The sequence below is a fragment of the Theropithecus gelada genome, chromosome 13, assembly GCF_003255815.1.
Source record: "Theropithecus gelada isolate Dixy chromosome 13, Tgel_1.0, whole genome shotgun sequence".
Classification (NCBI taxonomy): domain Eukaryota; kingdom Metazoa; phylum Chordata; class Mammalia; order Primates; family Cercopithecidae; genus Theropithecus; species Theropithecus gelada.
This window is the reverse complement of record NC_037681.1, coordinates 22,158,904-22,181,539: the sequence shown is the minus strand read 5'-3', so window position 1 is coordinate 22,181,539 and position 22,636 is coordinate 22,158,904. Positions and strand designations below refer to the sequence as shown.

General features: G+C 47.6%; 1 protein-coding gene across 1 annotated transcript in view; it reads left to right on the top strand.

Moving 5' to 3' along the window:
* Positions 1-22,636, top strand: part of PXDN (peroxidasin) — an 85,279-nt gene that overhangs the window by 42,212 nt on the left and 20,431 nt on the right. Inside the window, exons 2-6 of the mRNA XM_025353507.1 lie at positions 9,908-9,979; positions 11,090-11,161; positions 15,683-15,754; positions 19,238-19,309; positions 19,683-19,754. Of these exons, the coding sequence (XP_025209292.1) occupies positions 9,908-9,979; positions 11,090-11,161; positions 15,683-15,754; positions 19,238-19,309; positions 19,683-19,754 (360 nt within the window). The remainder of the gene's footprint in view (positions 1-9,907; positions 9,980-11,089; positions 11,162-15,682; positions 15,755-19,237; positions 19,310-19,682; positions 19,755-22,636) is intronic.

The window sequence follows — 22,636 nt, the reverse complement described above, 5'->3', positions numbered from 1 at the left end:
GCCTTTAGTTTCGCTTCTCTTTCCTTTTCTGAGTATAAAACAGTATAAAACAATATGAGAGGGTCTCTCTCTTCCCTCAGCTAAGGCAGGAGAATTGTTTGAACCTGGGAGACAGAAGTTGCAGTGAACCAAGATGATGCCAGTGGACTCCAGCCTGGGTGACAGAGCAAGACTGTCTCAAAAAAACAAAAAACAAGGTGTGCCCTGAAGACATTGGACATTTGTCGTCAGGACCTCCTGAGGCTGTGTCATGGGCATGTTCTTGACCTTGGCAAAATAAGCTTTCTAAATTGGCTGAGACCTGTCTCAGATATTTGGGGTTCACACATATCACTGGGGTGGCATCTGTGACCCGCAGGAGAGTCAGGCTCTGTCTCCCCTTCTCTCTCGGAGCAGCTCCTGGTTCTGTCCATGCAGCCCTGGTAGGGCCTGCTCCAGGCCGAGTCTGTTCCCTGTGTCCTGGAGGAAGCCTCGGTGACAGGGGACCCTGTGCCGGGGGTGGGGGTGTCACCTGTGGAGGAAGGGCAGGGGGAGAGGATGAGCAGGCCCCCACTTCTCGTTGCCTGGAAGCCGAGATAGATCTTCACTCCACCCAAGCCTCCTCTACTCCTTCTGCCTTCAGGTATTTGCGATACTCCAGGATCCCCCAAGAAATGACCCTCACAGCCAAAGGATTGAGGCCAGGTTTCTTTAGCTGAGGGGCAGGCAAGTCCTGACTAACGTAATTTGATCTCATTAATGGTATTAGTGGGTGTCTTATGTCTTAGCTCTGTTCAGGCCTCTCTGAGGAGCCATGGGTGGGGCAGTCTATAAACACAGCAGCGGGTACCAGTTCACCCCTGCAGCTCTGGAGGCTGGAAGTCTAGGATCAAGCACCAGCCAACTGGGTGTCTGCTGAGGGCCATCCGGGTTCGGAGAAGGGACCTTCTCCTCGTGTCTTCTCACATCGTGGACAGGACAAGGCTGCTCTCAGGGTCTTTTCATAAGGGCAGGTGCCCCACCCTGGGGGCACCACCATCAAAGCCTCGTCACCTCCCAGAGGCCCCACCTCCCAACACCATCCCTTGGGGGTTAGGTCTCAGCACAAATCTGAGGGGGCGTGAACGTTCAGTCTGTAGCCATGGGGGCTCAGGGAGCCATGAGCACTAGCGCTGGACCCAGGCAGCTGGACGCCCCCCCCCCCTCCCCCCCCCCCCGGCCCCCCCCCCCCCCCCCCCCCCCACCCCGCCCCCCCGCCCCCATCCCGCCCCCCCCGCCCCATCCCGCACCTTCCACCCCATCCCCCTACCTTGAGCCTGCTTCTCTTTGGGGCTCCCGTTCACCCACAGGGTAAGGGGCATCCTGAGGCTTCGCTCACACCACGCGGCCCACCTCAGTGGTCCTATCTACGCTTCCTCCAAAATACACCCTTGCCCTCCACTCTGGGCGCCCATTTCTCCTACGACTGCCGGAGTGCAGGCTTGAAACTCGTCCGTGCCCTTCATGTCACTGTGGCCACCTGCTCGGGTGGCTCAGGTCGCATCTGTTAAGTAGAGAAGCGAGTACATTACGAAGTCCTAATCCTTCACAGACTTCGGTGGGCCCCATGAGACTTCCTGACATGCAGCCCAAGTGCATGGATTTACTCAGCCCCGTGGTAAAGCAGTGCCATCTGTAACCCCGAGGACGCAAGCCCTGGGTGTTCCTTCAGTGACGAAAGGCAGTCCTTAGTACGAGGCACTGAAGCGATTTTAGGTCAGGCAAATGTTCATGGAAAACCACATGGCCTGGCTTTGGGATGCGGCTTTTCAAACTCCCCCAGCCTCCCACTTGCAGCGAGACTGGGATGGGGAGGTAGGACTCAGCCTCCCACCTTTCCCAGCGGGGCTGAGGTGGGGGCTTCTGTCCTGTATTCATCCTGGGAGAGGGCGTGGGGCATCGGTTATAATTCCGACCTTTAAAATCAGTAAAGCGCTTTGCATATTTGCTCTTCTGAAGCAGCAGTCTAAGAGCCTTTGGGTTGTATTGGTTTTTTGTTGTTGTTGAGACAGTCTCGCTGTGTCGCCCAGGCTGGAGTGTAGTGGCTCGATCTCAGCTCACTGCAACCTCTGCCTCCCAGGTTCAAGCGATTCTCCCACCTCAGCCTCCTGAGTAACTGGGATTACAGGCGTGCGCCACCACGCCCAGCTAATTTTTCATATTTTTAATAGAGACAGGGTTTACCATGTTGACCAAGCTGGTCCCTAACTCCTGACCTCAAGTGATCCACCCACCTCGGCCTCCCACAGTGCCTGGCCTTGCTTGTATTGCTGTGTCCTGTGTGTTCTCACTGCTGAGCAACACGAATGACAAAGAACCACAATGTCATCACTGTGATTTACTTCAGGACGACACATTCGTGTTGAAATCCTGTGCCTTAATGAGGAGCTTAAAATGAAGATACTTCTGCCATTAGCTTCAAGATGATTTTTAACATTGTGATCCAAATGTGATCAAAAATCTTAGGTAACATGTTAAGACGCACAAAATACTTAAAAAAAAAATCCAGACAATGGCCGGGTATGGTGGCTTATGCCTGTAATCCCAGCACTTTGGGGGGCTGAGGTGGTGGATCACCTGAGGTCAGGAGTTTGAGACCAGCTTGGCCAACAAGGCGAAATCCTGTCTCTACTAAAAATACAAAAATTAGCCAGGTGCAGTGGCACGTGCCTGTAATCCCAGCTACTTGGGAGGCTGAGGCAGGAGAATCACTTGAACCTGGGAGGCGGAGGTTGCAGTGACCTGAGATCACACCACTGCACTCCAGCGTGGGCAACAGAGTGAGACTCTGTGTTAAAAAAATAAATAAAAATAAAAATGTAGACAATAATGATAAAGTCACAATAAAAAAATATTGAGAATAAAGACAATTCACCTCTGAAATACATAGTTTGTGGGGAATATTTGCAGGTAACTCCTGGCTCTTGTTAGTTAGAAACAGGCCTATATTACACGACTAGCACAAGAAAGAACAAAAGGCAAGAGTTCTCATCGCCACATCATGAAAGTAACTTCTTTTTTTTTTTTTTTTTGAGACGGAGTCTTGCTCTGTCACCCAGGCTGGAGTGCATCTCAGCTCACTGCAAGCTCCGCCTCCCAGGTTTACGCCATTCTCCTGCCTCAGCCTCCCGAGTAGCTGGGACTACAGGCGCCCGCCACCTCGCCCGGCTAGTTTTTTTGTATTTTTTAGTAGAGACGGGGTTTCACCGTGTTAGCCGGGATGGTCTCTCGATCTCCTGACCTCGTGATCCGCCCGTCTCGGCCTCCCAAAGTGCTGGGATTACAGGCTTGAGCCACCGCGCCCGGCCGAAAGTAACTTCTTAAATTTTGATGCCCTGACATGAGTCAATTTTCATTCCATAATTGAGATAATTTTGGTTTTCAAACTGAACAATATAGTGTGTAACTTTGAATTTGTTGGCAAATTGGCAAACTCTTATTTATGTTGTTGTTGCTGTTTTTTGGTGAGATGGAGTTTTGCTCTTGTTGCCCAGGCTGGAGTGCAATGGTGCAATCTCGGCTCACTGCAACCTCCACTTGCCAGGCTCAAGCGATTCTCCCACCTCAGCCTCCCGAGTTGCTGGGATTACAAGTGCACACCACCACGCCTGGCTCATTTTTTGTATTTTTAGTAGAGACGGAGTTTCACCATGTTGGCCAGGCTGGTCTTGAACTGTTGACCTCAGGTGATCCGCTGGCCTCGACTTCCCAAAGTGCTAGGATTACAGGCGTGAGCCATCACCACACCCGGCCAAATTCTTAATATTTTATATTTAAAAATGGATTCAAACACATCTGAGACTTGCATATGGGAAAAGTCAAGATTGTTTTATTTTAAAAATCAGTATTATGGAAGGTATTGTAATAGAATAAACTGTATAAAACGATCTTTAATGACTGCTTTTTAGAATTCATAACTTTGCCATGATTCAATGAAGCATTTCCGAGCGTTCTGTGCATTTTAGTTTACTGTGAAAGGGAATCTAATGACAAAAATCCCTGGAGGGTATCAGATTAAAACTTGGATCTCCAAGCTCCCTTTTAGTTCTAACCTTCAACTATTCTGTGGTTCTGCAGTGACTTGTGATTTTGATATTGAGTGTAAACCTGTACTTTGATGTTTCATTCCAAACACTAAAATTCTCAACATTTTTTTTTTCCTGGTAGGATTTTTATACATTAAGATTTGAGAATAATGGAAACATTAACAACAAAACAAAAGGAAACACAAAAACTACCCTAAAACTCCTTGATTTGAACTTCACTTGCTTTTTAAATGTAAAATGTAAATGAATCTGTGTTCTGTTTTTGAGACTCTAAATTGAAAAATTCATAGTTCATGCTTAATAGTTATTGCAGGCTTCTCTTTAAACTTGAGAGGGCTTGTGTTGGCGTCCACATTCCCTAAGTAGGTCAGAGGCAGCGGCTCTGCTCTAACACTTGGGAGAACTCTTGAATGTAAGTGGCAGAGTCTGGTGGACTCTACCTGGGAGGATTAACCTCTTGAAATGCCTTCAGTGAGAGCAGTTTTAATGCTGAGAAAAGAGCCCTGCGCTGACTCTAATTGCATTTCTAGTTCTGCCACTTACAGACTGACTGACTTTAGGCAAATTACCTGATCTTTCTTAGTTTCTAAATTCCGGTTTGTCCAGAAAAGGGATTTCTTCTAACCTGGATCTCATTCTCTCCTCCCTTCCCTCAGTCAGCCACCTTCATGTGCTCTGCCTTAGTGTGCTTAGCCATTTCCTCAGGATGTGCCTTTGTCACTCTGAAGTAGGGGGTGACCTTGCCCTACTACCGTGGTCATTTCTGAGAGCTCTCGAGGGTTCCCTGTACACACTGATCTTCTCCAAGCGCAGGTGCTGCTGCCTAGCTCAGAGGTTGCCCCAGATGCGTGCTTCGTGTGCTCAGTGAACGAGCTGACAAGACCTACTGGAATTGCAGGGGGTGTTCACGATGGATATTTACAGAGGTTTGCTGTTTATGAAGGACTTTTCACACATAAGCTCTTCATCCTTCTGTGACCTTGTTCACTGCTGCTTACTGTCATTGGCGCTTTATGGTTTAGGGCCCCAGGCTTTAGAAGGGATGTACCCCTCGTGCTTACCCAGGCAGGGGTGTGGCATTTTTAATCACAATCTCCTGGGGCTTTGGCCTTGGCTTCAGCAAGAGTTCATGGATGCTCTGTCTGATGTTAGCCCTCAGTGTTCATCTGTGTTCCGCTTGCTTTAGTAATCATGCCACTTACAGTTTCCCGGAACTTTCTAGAATCTGTCTCTATGCTCATCATGCCAACTTACTTCATGGAGGGAGTGCCAGAGCCCCTTGCTTGTTGGCAGAAGTTATCCTGCGGCTGCGGAGGGCAGGTGACCCAGTGGTCTGCCTGTTGGCATGTGGCACACAGCTAGGGCCATGCGACCACATTTGCCTAGGGTCCCTCTCCAGCCCCCGCAGCCCCTTCGGGAGACATTACTGCAGGAGGACCGGGTGGGAGCACAAAGCCCCAGGGAAGAGCCCAGGAAGACTTGTTGAAGTGCTCTTTAAATCTTCAAAGTTTGGGCAAGTTTTTTTCCTCCAGTTAGGATTATTTGTGGAACTATTTATTATGATTGTTACAATAATAATTCTGTTTGTCAAGTTGTGTAGTCATATGTAGGTGCATAATGCAGGGATCAGATGCCTCCCCATAGTCTTATTCTGCCCAGACATGTGCAAAGGTTATTTTAAAAGTTGTAAAATGGGGAGCACTTATATGTGGCACTTAAATTTAAGCACTTTTTTTTTTTTTTTTTTTTTGAGACAGAGTCTCGCTGTGCTCCCAGGCTGGAGTGCAGTGGCGTGATCTCGGCTCACTGCAAGCTCCGCCCCCCGGGTTCACGCCATTCTCCCGCCTCAGCCTCCCAAGTAGCTGGGATTACAGGCGCCCGCTACCGCGCCCGGCTAGTTTTTTGTATTTTTAGTAGAGACGGGGTTTCACCATGTTAGCCAGGATAGTCTCGATCTCCTGACCTTGTGATCCACCCGCCTCGGCCTCCCAAAGTGCTGGGATTACAGGCTTGAGCCACCGCACCCGGCCAATTTAAGCACTTTTTAATTGGAGAGTTTAGCTTTACATTTATTGTAAGCTTTATGTCAATGATGACCAGTAAGTTAAGGATCAGACGTGGAAGAAATGCAGAGGAAACGAGCAAATGCCTGCTACTAGTGTTTATGTGTTTGCATGCGTGTGCAAATGCTTTTCCTATATCTACTCACACGCACACTTAAAAATATACATAGTGTGTATTTGCATTATGTCTTCAGCATTCCTGAAGAACAATGACTTCCAAACTCTACCTTACTTAGAATCGCCTGGAAATCTTATTAGAACCCACATTACTGGGACCCACTCCCGGAGTTCCTGATTCTGGAGATTGGGGGTGGGGCCCAGAATTTGCTTTTGTAACAGGCTCCCAAGCACTTGTGCCATGAAACAGTGCTTAGCGGAATCCTGGCTGCTCTGTGGAGGGCAGATCCCTCCTGACCTTTCTAGAATCTTGCAAGTGAGAAATATTCAGGCAAAAATCAGCCCTTGCATTTGTCTTCATGACCTCAAAGTTGGGGTTCATATTTGAAACAAACATTGGCTTCCTGTGTCTGTGGTGTCTTCATGCCCTGAGCTTGTCTCTCGGGGATGGAGCCACAACAACCTGGACCCTGTGCCCTTTCTGTTGCTCTGGAACAGGAGGGTTTCTGAGGCAGCTCCAAGTCCCCTCCTGTAACGTGTGCAGATGTAGCTGTGTTGTAAATCATCCCACCCAAACACACGCTCCTGTTTGGTGACAAATCTTTCTAGCTCCTTTCATGTGCTGTGGTATCAGACAGAAAATGTAAACACACACACATGCAGATGAATATGTGCGTGTATAAATATTGGTGTATGAGTGTTTTTTCATCCTGTTCCTCAGATTAGATCATTTCTAATGTTGAGTAGCTCCCAAGTCCTCTCCCCTCTGCAGTATTCAATATGTTAAGTCCATCCAATGAGCTTTTCATTTCAGCTATCATATTTTTCAGTTCTAGAATTTCAGTGTGGTTTTTTTTTTTATTGTTTCACTTTGTCGCCTAAGATAACCCCCTTTGCAGTAAAGGGGACTCTCTGTTTTACCCTCTTCATAGTAGAAGTCTTTTTTAGTGGTCTGCCTAAGAACGTGGTGGGAGGTCTAACTGCTTGTGAGCAGGTTGTGAAATGGTCCCCTTAACCTCGACCAGTGCCATCCCACAGAAATATGGTGAGAACTACCTATGTAATTTAACATTTTCTGGTCACTTCCTGAAAAAATTAGAAACAGTTAATTTTAAAAATGCGTTATTTAACTCTGCATGCCAGACTTGTACATGTTTCAGCATGCACTCAATATAAACTTTTATTGATGAAGATGTATTTATGTTCTATTTGTTTGTAGGAAGTCCTTGAGGTTCAGTGTGAGTTTTGCACTTTTACTCAACACTGGCCACCTCTCAGGCGCTCAGACCCAGGGCACAGGGCCTTGTGTGTGGGACAGCACCTCTCTGTCCGTCACTCAGACCCAGGGCACAGGGCCTTGTGTGTGGGACAGCACCTCTCTGTCCGTCACTCAGACCCAGGGCACAGGGCCTTGTGTGTGGGACAGCACCTCTCTGTCCGTCACTCTAGAGGTTTCTGGTGGCACCGACTTCAGATCTGGGGAAAGGCCTGCATGTCGTCGGGAGGGTGGTTTTGCAGCTCTTCCTGCCATCTTCCAGGCTCCAGGAGCCAAGTCCACATCTTTCCAGCTTCCACGCTGTTGCCGCTGCCTCCTCTGTGCCTTGAGCGTGGGTTCCCGTGGGGAATGAGGAGCCAGAACAAGTGGGGCTCACTCTATCCTCTGCTCTGGACGAGCAGCTTGGTTTCTGGATTAGATGTGGTTGGGGTTGATTTCTGCTCTAAGCCGTGATGCGTGGCTCAGCCTTCCAGGACAGCCTTTCTTACCTGTTCACATGCTGGGAAGCCCCTCAGCTTGCTGTGTCTCAGGTACAGGAGCTTCTTTGCAATCATTTGTTTATCCCGAAATTGTAGCTGGTCAGAATTCTCTCCTAATCTGTACTTGATCTGTGTTTTCTGTACTGAATGAGTGAGCATCCTGGATGACTGCTTTCCCCTCCCGTGTCTTCCTCCAGCAACACCTCCCAGTTTCGGTACCTCTGACTTTCAGCAGCTCCTATGTGGACAGTACGTGGAGCCACTAGTGGTATTCTGAGTATGAATGTAAATTAAAATCTCATCTGTTTAAAAAGGAGCATGGCAGTGCAAGGGGAGGGTGCGTGTGAGGAGACTGTTGGTGGACAGTGGCTATCACTGAGGAAAGCGAACCCGGGTGCGAGGGCGCAGTGTGGAATGATGCCCAGGAGAGCCGGATGGTTAGAGGGGAGCCGCCTTCCCCTTCTCCTCCAGGAGAACTTGACCCACAGCATGGGGCGGCCCTGGGAGGGACACATTTAATTCGCTGACCTCTAGGCTGGACGCTGTTACTGTCAGTGACACAGATAGTTTTTTCGAAGTATCTTGTGGAACCGTAAACTAGAACTTAGTTTGTAGAACATAAACTAGTTCTGCAAACTACTGACAGTGATTGGTGTAGGGTAATCAGATTCCTTAGAAGGTCATAAATATTTTCTGTTATGATACCCTAATGCCCTGACCTTACCTATGATACCCTAATGACCAAACATAGTCACGTCTGAGGCCCTGGGGGTGAGCCCAGTGGATTTCGGGAGACACAGTTCAACCCGTACCAATCCCTGCTGGACGATATGAAAAGGGACTGGACCTATGCGTAAGGAATTTTAATTTTCCTGAGTATTTGATAAAGAAATTGGTCTTTCTGTTTATTTTTCAGTGGTTTCTATACTTGTTCAATTTAATAGTTTTAATTCAAGCTGGGATGGGCAGTCTACAAGGGTAGAGCGGACGCCTCTGCATGTCTGCACTTCCCGTCGCTGCCTTCAGGCCTGTGACCTGACTGCCTGTGCTGCCCGTGGCCAGTGGCCTCCGTGGTCGGGGCCTCCCAGCTTGCTCTGCCTGATGCTGCTGCCCGTGGCCAGTGGCCTCCGTGGTCGGGGCCTCCCAGCTTGCTCTGCCTGAGCATCAGATCATCAGGAATCAAAGTATTTCTCCTTCCAGCACCAGATTCAGTCTGTGTCGATTCTGGTGTGCTCTCTGGTCTCTCATGGGCTATTCGGATCCTCTCTCCACCCCCGAAATATAAATAAATATAAATAAATAACAGTGGAAGTTTAATTTAATGAAAATACCTGTTTGGAACCATTAGGGTAAAACCCATATGTGAGAAAGCCTATTTTCCCAGTTAGCTGAATTCACTGGCGTGGTTTTGAGACATTCAGTTTAAATCTCATGAAGGTAATTGAGGTCATTGACTAAGGAACAGCCTAATTCCAGCTCATGAAATCACTGGAGTAAACTCTAAGGTGTTTGCTCAGTTCCACAGGTGGTGCGACTCTCTCCTTGAATGTCATCACACCTAACCTGTGTTTATTATCCTAAGACTTATCGACATGACATTTTCCAGTGGTTTACCAAAGATAGGGTGTTTAGGTAGTTTATGTAATTTTTCTCCCCATAATTACTGTTTTTAAAAATTCTGTAGTGTGAGACTGTTGTTCCATCATTCAGATAAGTTACTAGCCTCAGTGTATTATTCATACACTTATTAGCCTCAGTGAAAAAGAAGACTCATTTAAGGAGTGAACTGGATGGTTGAATATTTTAAATGCGTTGTCACTGTTTTGAAACTGACTAAGAACAGCAAAGGTGTAGCGGTGTTTATAGATTTTTTTTCCACATAATAATACCTTTCTTGTTTCTTCACAGAGATCTTCGCTTTAACAGAATCAGAGAGATCCAACCTGGGGCATTCAGGCGGCTGAGGAACTTGAACACATTGTGAGTGGAAATATTCTATTGGAAACTAATAGAAAAATAGAAATCATTACATTATTTACCTGTGGGTAGAACTCATCGTCCACAATCAGTGGGCATGGGTGGGGAAAAGTAGAACAGGAAAGTGAGGCTGAAAAATGCACCTGAATGCCAGGACAGTGAATGCCAGGACGGTGAATGCCAGGACGGTGAATGCCAGGACGGTGAATGCCAGGACTGTGGCCACTGTGTTTCTCGTCTCATGGCTGTGTGCCTGGCCGTTGCATGTTGATTGGGACCCATGCTGACCGACCGCAAAACTTGTCCCTGCCTTCATATGGGTCACTTGCTCCAGAATCACTCTGCCCTTGCTGGGTCAGGCTGACCTCTGTGTGCTCCTGCACCTCCTCCGTGGCAAGGTTGAGCAGGACAGTGCTGCTGCTGAGTGTGGAGTGGACTGAAGTGAGGGTTCAAGGCAGTCCCATGATGCCCGCAGGGAGTAGGCAGGGCCAGGTCCAGTGTTGCTGTGCAGACCTCCGGCTCTGCAGGGCACGCCCAGTGCAGTGGAAGCTGGTTCCCTTCTGCACCAGGACTGAGCACAGTGGCGTAAGGGCAGGGTCATGGGGAACATGGGACTGCCTGGGCCACCTGTCCACTGTTGACCCTGGAGAGCAAGGGGCCTGGGGCCTCTCACCCCAGGCCCTTGTCTGTGCACATGAATGAAGCACGGGCCACAGGGCCCACCTTTCCTGGCACGTCTGTCTGCCCACACCACCCTCCCACCATGACTGCCTTAGCACTGGCCACAGTCCTGGCTAAAACAGAAAACCTAAGATTGACAGCAGGATAAAGATACAAACTCCCTTCCGTAGGAGAGAAGGAATTTTTTCTCCACCGTATCAAAAGGTGGTAACTGTGGAATACGGACAGCATTGCAGAGCAACTTCTCCACCATGGTGGTTAAACGCTAAAGCTGTGTTTTGTCCTGTGAATTCAGCGTTCATTGAATGTTGATGGCAAGTCTGTAACTGAATTGTTACATGGCCTTTTCCAAGGCTGTCGGAATGTTTTAACACAACTTTGAAGTTTGTTTTCTGTTGTTTTTTAAAATTCTTACTGACTCTTGTTTCATAGGCTTCTCAATAATAATCAGATCAAGAGGATCCCTAGTGGAGCATTTGAAGACTTGGAAAATTTAAAATATCTGTAAGTTAATGATCAGTTCTTTAACCTAAAAGCTTACGGTATCTAGATTACTTAAAAATAGAGCTAAATTTCATGCTGTTTATGAATTATTATAAATATATTCATTTAAAAGAAGTTTTATTTTCAGAAGGTGAGTAAAAATTTAGCTGGGATTATAAAAACAGGTTGTCATTGATACAAAGTGCTACATTATGTGATTTTTAGTGTTTCATCACTAAGCCTTAGTAAAGTGGATTGCATAAAGTTAAAATGCACAGCCTTTGAAAATCCCTGTAGAAATAATGGTGATGTTTCCAGAGGGGAAAGCGATGCTAAGTGAGTTGCCGATACGAACAGCTGACAGGTGTGTTGCAGAATATCAGCTGTCAGAATAGTTTCCAGTTGTCTTTCCTGCTGCAGGTGACATGTACAATCGGAGTAACTCACCCGGTGCAATGTCACTCATTCCTGCAGGTCGTCTTGTCTTCCGCTGAGTGATGTCACCTCTTATTTTTGTGTGAATTTTATTTCACTTTTAAAAACTGAGTTTAATCTATTTGTTTTCATTTAACACATCTTTTGCTCGTTGAGCTCAGTTTTGCAGTTTAGGAAATGAGCTTCCTGGTTTAGTCTCAGTCACACACATACTTGCTATAAAATTGGAAAGGCTGAAGAAAAACAGAGAAGAAGGGTGTCATGTGCTTTTAGATTATTCTTGTAAGACTTAGTCACTTTCCAAAGAGAGCTATTTTTAATAAAAATTATTTATTTCAGCCATTTTTATTGGAAGTTTTTATCATACGTGAACCTAAAAATGTTTAAGTTATTTTGATTTGTTTTTTATTTTACTTTAAGTTCTGGGCTACATGTGCAGAACGTGCAGGTTTGTTACGTAGGTATACGCGTGCCATGGTGCTTGGCTGCACCCATCAACCATCATCTAGGTTTTAAGCCCCACGTGCAGTAGGTATTTGTCCTAATGCTCTAGGTTTTTTGATTCTTAAAACAAAGTTGTGTTGTTATTGTTGATGTATACTCTGAAATCTGTTTTGATTCTAGCTGTGTCTATGACTGTTCATTACAGAGCTGCCTTTAACTCTGTTTTTAAAATAATTGCCTCTGTGAAGATACTTGTCAGTGTTACATACACACTCTCCCCTCTGTCATTCTGGCATAGGATGTTAATTTTTAATTTCATATAAACATGACTAAGCCTTGTCCCACATTTCTAAAATGAGACACATCTTTTATTGGTTAATTTATGCTCCCCCTCCCTTTTTTGTTTGTATTTCGAGTGTTGTGCAAGTTCCAGAAGAGGGCTTTTGTTTCCTGGAAAGGAGATCCGGTCAGCTGATAGCCAGCATTCCTTGTGTGTGTATATGTGTGTGTAATAGGTTTAACAGGTTTTTAAATATTATTTTATTTTTTGTCACTGGTTTTGAATTATTAAGAGCAACTTACTATGCACTCAGCAAACGTGTTCACAGTGGAGTTGTTGGGATGCTCTGTTTTCACTGATCTCTTTTCAACGACCCTCGTCCGACCTTATCTGCTGCACAGCGGCTCTCTGAGCGCCTGCACTCCACACTCTTCCCTCGCTCCCTCGGTAACAAACCGCGGTGTCCCTGGCGGCGGAGGACACAGATCACTGGGGTGGAGGGAGCACAGACTGGGGGGTCATGACTCAGAAACGGACTAAAGACCAGGGCAGAGGAGGGAAGCTGTGCAGAGAGGCCCAGGGACCCCTTTCCACAGCACTGCAGCCTCCGCCTCCTCAGCGCTCATTGGTGGAGAACATTTGATAAGTGCTGATTTAGGAAACTGTGTAAGGCTTAAATGCTGTGATTTAAACTGTGTACAATCTAAATGCTGAAGAACTCTCTTGAAATTTATTGATTATTTCAGCCTTCTATAGGGAGTCAGTACCAAAGTATACTTGTAGAGGTTGAGTAGTTCTTATTTCTTGGAACTCCAATTACTTCTAGTAAGGCATAAGCCTTCCCTTTAGTTCACATTTCTTAGTGAAATTATTTCTTGAGACAGTTAGGACTCATTCATAGGTCAACTCTATGATGAAGTAGAAAATCACAATTTATTATTATGATCAATACTCACCCTTTTTTTTTTTTTTGGAGATGGAGTTTCCCTCTTGTTGCCCAGGCTAGAGTGCGGTGGTGTGATCTCAGCTCACTGCAACGTCCACCTCCCAGGTTCAAAAGATTCTCCTGCTTCACCTTCCTGAAGAGCTGGGATTACAGGCATTCGCCACCACGCATGGCTAATTTTTTGTATTTAGTAGAGACGGGGTTTCACCATTTTGGTCAGGCTGATCTTGAACTCCTGACCTCAGGTGATCCACCCACCTTGGCCTCCCAAAGTGCTGAGATTACAGGCGTGAGCCACCGCACCCAGCCAATACCCACCTATGCTTATGAAAACAAATTACATCCCAATGTCTTTATAAACACACTTTCATACATGTCAGTTTGATTCAATTGTCCTGTGTATGCTTTAAAAAGATTCCCTTTCATTTTTTAAAATGCCTCTAAAACGATGTTCTCATTGATACTTTGTTTTTGTTTCTCTTTTTAAAGAAATGGGCACAGAAAATTACATTTAAACCTGCCTTCTCCAGAAGTATAGTAACAACTCCCATGTGAACAGCAGTTAATGTGTGTGGGGCCATTTTGTAAGAGATAAATGTATACACACACACACATATATTTACACACTAATCTCAACGATTTCTGTCCATTTTAGAGAAGAGGAAACTTGAGGCCCAGGCATTAAGTGGAAGGTCAAGGATTCCCACACATGCAGCCCAGAGAAGTAACAACCGTGCCCGGCCTCTGCTGTGGGCACTGGGCCCTTGGTCACTGGGGAGCTCTGAGTGGTTCATGTTAAGTTTGTAACTCTTTTTTTTTTTTTTTGAGACAGAGTCTTGCTCTGTCGCCCAGGCTGGAGTGCAGTGGCGCGATCTCGGCTCACTGCAGGCTCCACCTCCCGGGTTCATGCCATTCTCCTGCCTCAGCCTCCCGAGTAGCTGGGACTACAGGCACCTGCCACCATGCCTGGCTAGTTTTTTAATATTTTTATTAGAGACGGGGTTTCACCGTGTTAGCCTGGATGGTCTCGATCTCCTGACCTTGTGATCTTCCCGTCTCGGCCTCCCAAAGTGCTGGGATTACAGGCGTGAGCTACCGCGCCTGGCCAAGGCTTGTAACTCTTTATGAAGTCAGCTCTGCAAATTTGCATGGAGGGAGGATGTGAGATCCACTTAGATGGGCTGTAAGAAGTAAGGCTAGCAGTGCTGGTTCTGTTAAACTGGATCCTGCACCAGACATATTAATTAACTTACCATCAAACACTCGGCCCTTCTGGATATGAATTATATAATACTATAAGCATTAAGACAAAAAATGTTGTTTATTTAGTGGAACGAGTAGGTGAAACCCAGTCATAAATAATCAATTTTGAAGAGACGTGTCTGCCTGAATTTGACAAGTAGGAAAAGCATAGATTTTGACTTGCCCATCTGCCTATGTCAGAGATGGAGCCCAGGGATTCCAAGAAGCGGTAGTGGCAGGTCTCCCCGAGTCTGGGCACGGACACAGATTCACAGCCTTCTTGGGCTCTTCCACGCTGCTGGCCTAGAGCTGTGTCGTGAAGCAAACTGGCTGAGGGCGAGTCGTGTCCGAGATGGGTGGGCACAGTGCACATGGTTTTGTGGCTCTTTTTGGAATGGTGATACTTTGGTGTGGAAATTTTCACCCTCCGTCTGTTAGGTCAGGCTTGGCAGGTGTTTTCAGTGCAGGACCAGGCCTCTGTGAGCTGCACAGTCTCTGCTGGGGCCACTCGGCTCTGCCGCACGGCGCCGGCACAGCCCCAGACGGTCCGGAGTGCGCGAGTGTGGGCGGGTTCCGGCAGAGCTTCCTTTATGGACACTGACATTCCAAGGTCACATGTTAGGAAATACGATTCTTCTGTTGAGATTTTCCACCATTTTACACAAAGACAAGCGCCAGGCCAACTGTGTGACTCTTCCAATATGCCTCTATTGCTTCTGTTTTCTGAGAATGCGATTCTAGGGGTGAGTTATTCAGGACACATTCGGTCTTCATATGGTCCACTCCCCAAATTATTCCTAGGTATTTTAGAGATGTATCAATATCAGTTACAGAATCTTACCACCAGTGCATTATACATGTCTGTGGAAAATGGTTTTTATCTTCTTCAGGCTTTGAAGCAAATGTATTGTCAACAATTCATTAGCCATAGTCTAAGGTCAGCGAATTGCCTGAAAAACCCGTCGCAGTGGTTTGATCGCCTTCAGTCGGCACCAGTTGCTTTTGGCCCACTTGAGATCTGAGGGAAGGGAAGCCCTTGGGAGAGGCACTCTGTACTCACTGTGCAGACGGTTTGTTTGCATTCGAATACAGTCATTAATTGTAAAACTGTCTCCGCGTGTCAATTTAATTCTTCTTTTCCGTCTGAAGTTCGACCTCCTGTCTGTGTGCTAACGCCCCGTGTTTCTTGTTTCAGCTATCTGTACAAGAATGAGATCCAGTCAATTGACAGGCAAGCATTTAAGGGACTTGCCTCTCTAGAGCAACTGTAAGTGCCTCCTCTCTTCATGCTTTAGTTCTTGGATGCCGCCTGGCTCTTTTCCTCTCGTAGGGACCAGTCAACTGAGCTAGCTGTTTGCATGATGCATGACTGTGCTACCTGAGGTGCGGGGAGTACGTGCATGATGACGGAAAAACAGGCATGGGCGAGTCATTCGCCCTCCTCCCCGCCTTCCACCCAGCCAGCCTTCCACCCACCCCTCAGGATGCATCACTGGTTTCCCCTATGGTGGCACCAGACCCTGGGCCATGCTCTCCTGACGCCAAGGACAGTAAGATCAGTGGCATCCCTGTCACAACTTAGAGGAGAGACAGGCAGGCGCACAAGTCCGATCAAGGCGTCCTTCGCAGGGGAAATGTCCAGGGTGCCCGGGGAGCAGAGGGCTCTTTGCCTCGTTCATTGTTCCTCATTATGACTCTGAACCCATGGGCTGAATTTCTTCAATTGTGATGCCCTTATTTTGGAGAAAACCCTTTTTCCCTTGTAGTTCTAGTTAGTGTGTGCAGCGTGTAATGAAACACTCCTAGTTCCCTTGGCCGCCCGTGAAGTCGTACTTTGCTGTGAAGTCGTACTTTGCTGTGAAGTCAGCATGTTGATTTTTCATTACAATGTCCTGGTAAAAAGGAGGATTTGTCCTGGTTTGTTTGCTCGGCCAGTCACCTTTCACTCGGCAAGCTGAGCCCATTCCTGGGGAGTTGCAAGTTGTCACGGTTTTAGGAATGTGGATGAAAGCAGCTGTTTGCTGTGATGCAGTGTGACGTCCTCCTGCCACAGCTGCTGATCTCTGGTCACGGGTCACTGGGTGACTGGACACAGCGATGTTGTCAGAGAGTTTGAGGCCAGGCGGTGCGGGGCAGAGACCACTCTGGGACTGTGCATCCCGAGGACCCATAGTGCTCATGTTTCTGAAAGTGCATGTTGATTCAAGTGAGCACGGACAGGGCGTGGGTAGATTTGGGAAGAGATCGTCTGTCTCTGCGGAGAGGGACAGTGCACCTCATTGCAGAAACACATGGAGGTATGCAGGGAACCCCCACATGTAGGGAGAGCTTGCAAAGGAGCGAGCTCTCATATCCAGCAAGCGTGTCACTCAGTGGGGGCGAGAACATCTTCGTAGCAGACAGTTCTTCGATCCTGAATGGATTGGAAAACCCTCATCTGGCTTTGTGCTGAGTGAGTCCAGTGTTATTTTTAAGGAAGGAAAGGGCAAGTCAGGGGAGAAACCTGAGGCTGAACGAGGAAGGGCATCTGTGAATCGCCAAGTAGGTGTTCGCTGAAATTTTGGATGATGCGGGGGCTTTATGAGCTGGCCAGGCTGCCTTTAGCACCCAGGGTTAGGTGAGCCCTGGGGTCTCTGCTGCTGTGACGGGTTCCATTCATTAAACGCTGTATAGCGAGCCTGAGGGCAGCCCGGCCCCCGCCCTCAGGCAGGGAACTGCTGGGGAGGGGATAAGCGAGTCCACCAGACCTCAGTGAGAGACTTGGGCAAAGGCTGTGTGTCCAGGGAGGACGGCTTGTGCTGGACCCTGGCTAACTGCACCCCTTCCCCCGATCGGCTGTATAGCCCTGAGCTATTGAAAACAGGCATTCCTGGTGACACTGGAGACCGGAATGCAGGAATACCCTAGAGCCCGCAGATGCTGTCCTGGGGGAACTGAGTATCCCTGATCCGGAAAAGCTCCTTAGGCAGCTGTGGACACAGGACAGAAAACACACCTGGCCAGGCAGGAAACGCGTTTGAATTCAGTGATGATCTCGGTGTACTTGGGGAGTCATTTCCTGTCTTTGGTCCTGTTTCCTCAGCTGTTCAGGGAGGGGTGAAGGACACCCCAGGCTGCCGGAGCCCCGGCCTCTCTAAGATCCTGTGTACCCTGGCCCGTCATTTCCTGTAGCACCCATGCAGCAGGTGCCAAGTCCCACACGCGCAGCCGTCCCCCTGGCCAGCCTGCATTGCATTGCAGAGTCCGGGTGGAGGGATTTTTACAACCACCACTCTCCGTGGGGCTTGAAATCCCCCCTTTCCTTCCCTCGGTCAGCACCTCCTCATCCTTCTGGGCTTTGCTTGGGAGACTCCACCCCTGCCTGCCTGCACTGAAGCCTCGCTGAGCAGCTCACGGCCACTGTGTGTTGATGGTGCCTGGGTCTCACACTGGCGTGTGCTGCGAAAGACCAAGGACCCCAAGAAACCACAGGCGCTCTGTCAGCACACTGCCCGGCAGAGACGAGGCTCCAGGGATCACGTAGGGCTCGGCCTTCCTCGGGACCCCCGCGTCAGGTGCTTGCCCGTCATGCTCGCCCACGGCGGGTTTCCTTGTCTTCCTGCTCCAGTTTTTCCTGCCCTCATGTTTCCCATTCGTGCGCAGTGCTGAGCACAGACCTGTCCCAGGACAAGGGGCAGGGACAGTCTGCGTTTAGGGCCCTCTGGCTGCAGGTGTCTGCAGAGACTCAGTGTGGCCTGTGTGGGTGCTGCCCAGGGAGCTGGCCCCAGGATGGGGGGGTCCCTGGCAGCCGCACTCTGGTGCCCTGGCGGTGACGATATTCTCAGAATGCCCACAGACCTGATTCTCAGGTGTGCGTTCTAGAGACTCTTCCTTTCTATGGAGTTCTGAAGACCTGTGAACGCTGGCATGCTGCTGCTTTACTCATTTTGGCCTTCTGAAGAAGTGCTCATTTAAAATGTGTGCTGGCTGCAGGGAACGCCTGAGTGGGCAGGAGGGGTCTCCCAGCAGAGCACCCCAGCGAGAATACTGACTTTGTGTTTGACTTACGAGGAAAAAACCCACTTTTCAAAACGAGAAATTTCGTATTCAGGAAAAATTAGAAAGAATGAGTTATACCTAAAAGTACAAATTGTAGAAGTATGGAGACATGTGAAATGGAAAGAAATAGAAACACTGGGTGTTCTGTACCATCACACACCCGAGGAAAGACGGTCTCTTGTTTAACGCTTCAGGATTGATGGAGAAAGTTGTGTGACATTCTTTTTGTGTTTCCTTTGTGGTCTTGAAGAGTATATTTGTATCTGACAGTATACTCTCTGCCAAGTATGTGATGATGCCCCTGCCAAATTCATACGAGTTAAAAGATTTGAGTGAAGGTATTCACCTATTTATGTATGTGCTATCATTAAAGTTATGCTTTAGATTTTTGCTTTTTTCCATATATTTTGGAAGCGAAAATGGCCTAGTCAGGCCGTTCTCACTTGGTGTCAAGGACCTCAGTGAGCACCTCTAGGCCTCCCTCGCCCTTACCCAGTCACTAGGGTGGATGTCTGTGCCTGGTGTTCAGTTGTATTTATTGAATCATTTGATAATTTTATGTATTTTTCATACGACGTAGGAAGTCTAGTGAGTGAGCTGTCTATTGATACCTGAATTTGAAATGACTAGGAAAAAAATTGGGGGCAAAAATATGGATCTAAGAAAATAAATAATTGTAAGTTATACTTTTTTTTTCTTTTAACTGCTCTAGATACCTGCACTTTAATCAGATAGAAACTTTGGACCCAGAGTCGTTCCAGCATCTCCCGAAGCTTGAGAGGCTGTGAGTTGTGTGTTTGTGTTGTTCCTGCCTTTCCATTCACAGAGCCCAGGCCTCAGTCACTGGCTTGGTTAGATTAAGGTCAATATCCACCAAACACCTGAAAACTGTTTTGATATAAAGTCCATATTTCTAGTCTAACAATTTGGAAATAGGACTTATAATTTTCTCTTTAATTGAAAGTGTTGATAAAATAGGAAAAAAATCCATTTCTTTGCTGGAGTAAACAACATTGTTTTCAGATTCGTTTGTATTAAATAAATGTAATCACTGAGATTTTTTAAAAGCTGATGTATATTTGACTGCTTATATTCTTTTCTACACATTTTAAGACATATTTTTCAAAATTGGTTTGTTATAAAATCTCTTTTAACAGATTTTTGCATAACAACCGGATTACACATTTAGTACCAGGGACATTTAATCACTTGGAATCTATGAAGAGATTGTGAGTATAATAATACCTTTTGTGTTTCCTTTGCTGCAAATCCTTACTTCTCTCTGTTGTCCATTCACCTGGTTCTTTTTCAAGTATAGTAAAATGTTGATAACAATCTGATTCTGACAGAATGAGAATATATGGAGGGTAGATTGAATCCATTAGAGAGCAAAATGAAAAACATGTGGCTCAGACAATGTGGCAAATAGTTACTCCTTTGATAGGCAATTAAGACTTAAAAAAAATTTTTTTTCAAGATAGGGTCTTGCTCTATTGCCCAGGCTGGAGTGCAGTTGCATGATCACAGCTCACTGCAGCCTCAGCCTCCCGGGCTGAAGCAATTCTTCCAAATAGCTGAGTAGCTGGGACTACAGGCACATACCACCATGCCCAGCTAAGTTTTGTAATTTTGTGTTTTTTTTGTTTTTCTTTCTTTTTTTCTTTCTTTCTTTTTTCTGTGACAGGGTTTTGCCGTGTTGCCCAGGTTGGTCTTGATTTCCTAAGCTCAAGTTATCTGTCCACCTCAGCCTCCCAAAGTGCTGGAATTACAGGCGTGAGCCACCATGCCCAGCCAACATTTTAAAAAATCATCTTTAAATTCATCAAATTAATTTTTAATTCCAGTGCATACTTTACTGGTAGAAGTAAAACCAGTGTAGAAGGAACCCCTGTGCTGTATTCTGTTTGTTTCTACAGCATACTAAGGAGGCTGATCGCCACCCTTTTTTTGTTTGTTTGTTTGAGATAGAGTTTTATTCTTGTTGCCCAGGCTGGAGTGCAATGGCTCGATTTCAGCTCACTGCAACCTCTGCCTCCTGGGTTCAAACGATTCTCGTGCCTCAGCCTCCCTAGTAGCTGGGATTACAGGCACGTGCGACCATGCCTGGCTAATTTTTGTATTTTTAGTAGAGACAGGGTTTCACCATGTTGGCCAGGGTGGTCTTGAACTCCTGACCTCAGGTGATCCACCCGCCTCGGGTTTCCAAAGTGCTGGGATGGCAGGCATGAGCCACTGCACCCATAATCCCACCCATTTTTTAAGGCTTCCAAATATACTTTTTCCTTATACTGAGCTATTTCTTGTAATTAAGGCATTTTATTACTGGCGGAGAAAGTTGTGACATTCTTTTTGTGTTTTCCTTCATGGTCTTGAGCCATTATTTTCAGTTAAATAGTACTGAGTATATGCAATGAACTAGACCTAGAAAGAAACAGAAAATGCCAGGAGACAAGCCTGACTCTAGAGTGGGCTTACGGTGTGTGTTTTATCTATTCAGTGAAATGAAGTGGAGTAAAACGTAGACCTTCAGGACTGTTTGTGATTTTTTTTTTTTCTTTAGGATAAAGATATCACAAGCCAAACTAAAAACTGCATCCTGAGTAGGAAGATTGGATGAATATTTCCGTATTTGATAGATAACAGAGAGTAGAAAGAAATTACCAGATAAATGCTCTAGAAAGTAGCCAAGTTTAGGGCAGACTGGTAACAGCCTGGATGATGCTGACAGCTGCCTTCCCTCTGTTTTCAGCCTCTCTCTGGGCGTCTGGCAAGGTCCCCCTCTCCTGTTTGCTCACTTTACTAGAGGTGCTGGAACACTGCAATCCCAGACTGAGATGCTGTGTTAGATGTACAGAGCTGCATCTAGAGGGCATGCTGTGTCCTGGCTGCTGTCCGCTGGGAGCAGTCTCTAACCTCACGTCCCTGAGGGGCCCCAGGCTGAGGAGGGCGCACCAGCTGCCCTACCTCTCCAGACCTCCTGAATAGCCCTCTCTGCTTCAGAGCAGATGAAGGTTGGGGATCCTGTGCTTCCTCGGGTGCCCGGAGCAGCTCGCTCCGCCAGGACCGACTGGCCAGATGTCATATACCGGACCGTGACCATCCAGGTCTTGCATGTGCCCATGGTCCTGTACTGACCTTCAGCTGTGGGCACAGGTTGGGTGCCCTGGGCACGTGGCTGACACTGTCCTCCTCACAGCCTCCTCACCTGAGAGCTGTGCACCTGCTCACGTGGGAAAGGGGGATTCTGGTCCTGAGACCAGTTCTGTGTTCCTGTCCCCTCTGGGCTCATGTCCAGGAGAACCTCGGATGGGAGGTGTAGCCTCCCCTTCCCCTCCTGGAGCCAACGTCGGCCCCTAGTGATGCCCTCACCCTGCCGCCCTGGTGAGCACCTCTCGGGGTCCCATCCCCATCTGGAGAGTGACCTGGGGCCACCTCATCCAGGGTTAATAGTGAGCACGTCTGTTGCAGGACTTTTCCTTAATTCAGCGAAAGGTGGGGTCCTTGTTACGTGGCCACAAAAATTTAGTCTCACAGACTATTTGAAGAGGGAGAAAAATGGGAATTATTGGGTAAAAAGGAAAAAAAGTGGGGGAAACAGAGACCCTTAGCAAAGCAAGAGAGTGTGTTTCCTGCCAGTGGCTTCCTGCCTCGCAGACTGAATTCCACCCGTGAAGAGGAGGGCCAGGCTTCTCCCCCCGCAAATGGCACGAACCTCTGTGGGCTCCACCCCAGTGCGCACCCCTCCCAGTGCGCAGGCCGGCTGGAAGGGCCTGGGGACCCCATCCCACCTGGCTGTCCTGGATTGAGAGGTGACCACATGCTAGCAGCCCTCGCTCTCGGCGCCTTCTCGGCCTCGGCGTCCACTCTAGTGGTGGCGGGCTCGAGGGCTCCTCAGGCACCACCAGAGTGGACACCGAGGCCGAGAAGGTGCCGAGAGCGAGGGCTGCTAGCATGTGGTCACCTCTCAGTCTCACATCCAGCTGCCAGCCGCTTCCAGCCCTCGTCCTGTAGCCTGTGTTTGCTACCTGGAACTCTGCCCCCAGACAGCTTCTTCCCCGTGTGCGGAGACGACACTTTTCCCAGGGTGAGGCACATCCTGCCCGTGCTTCCC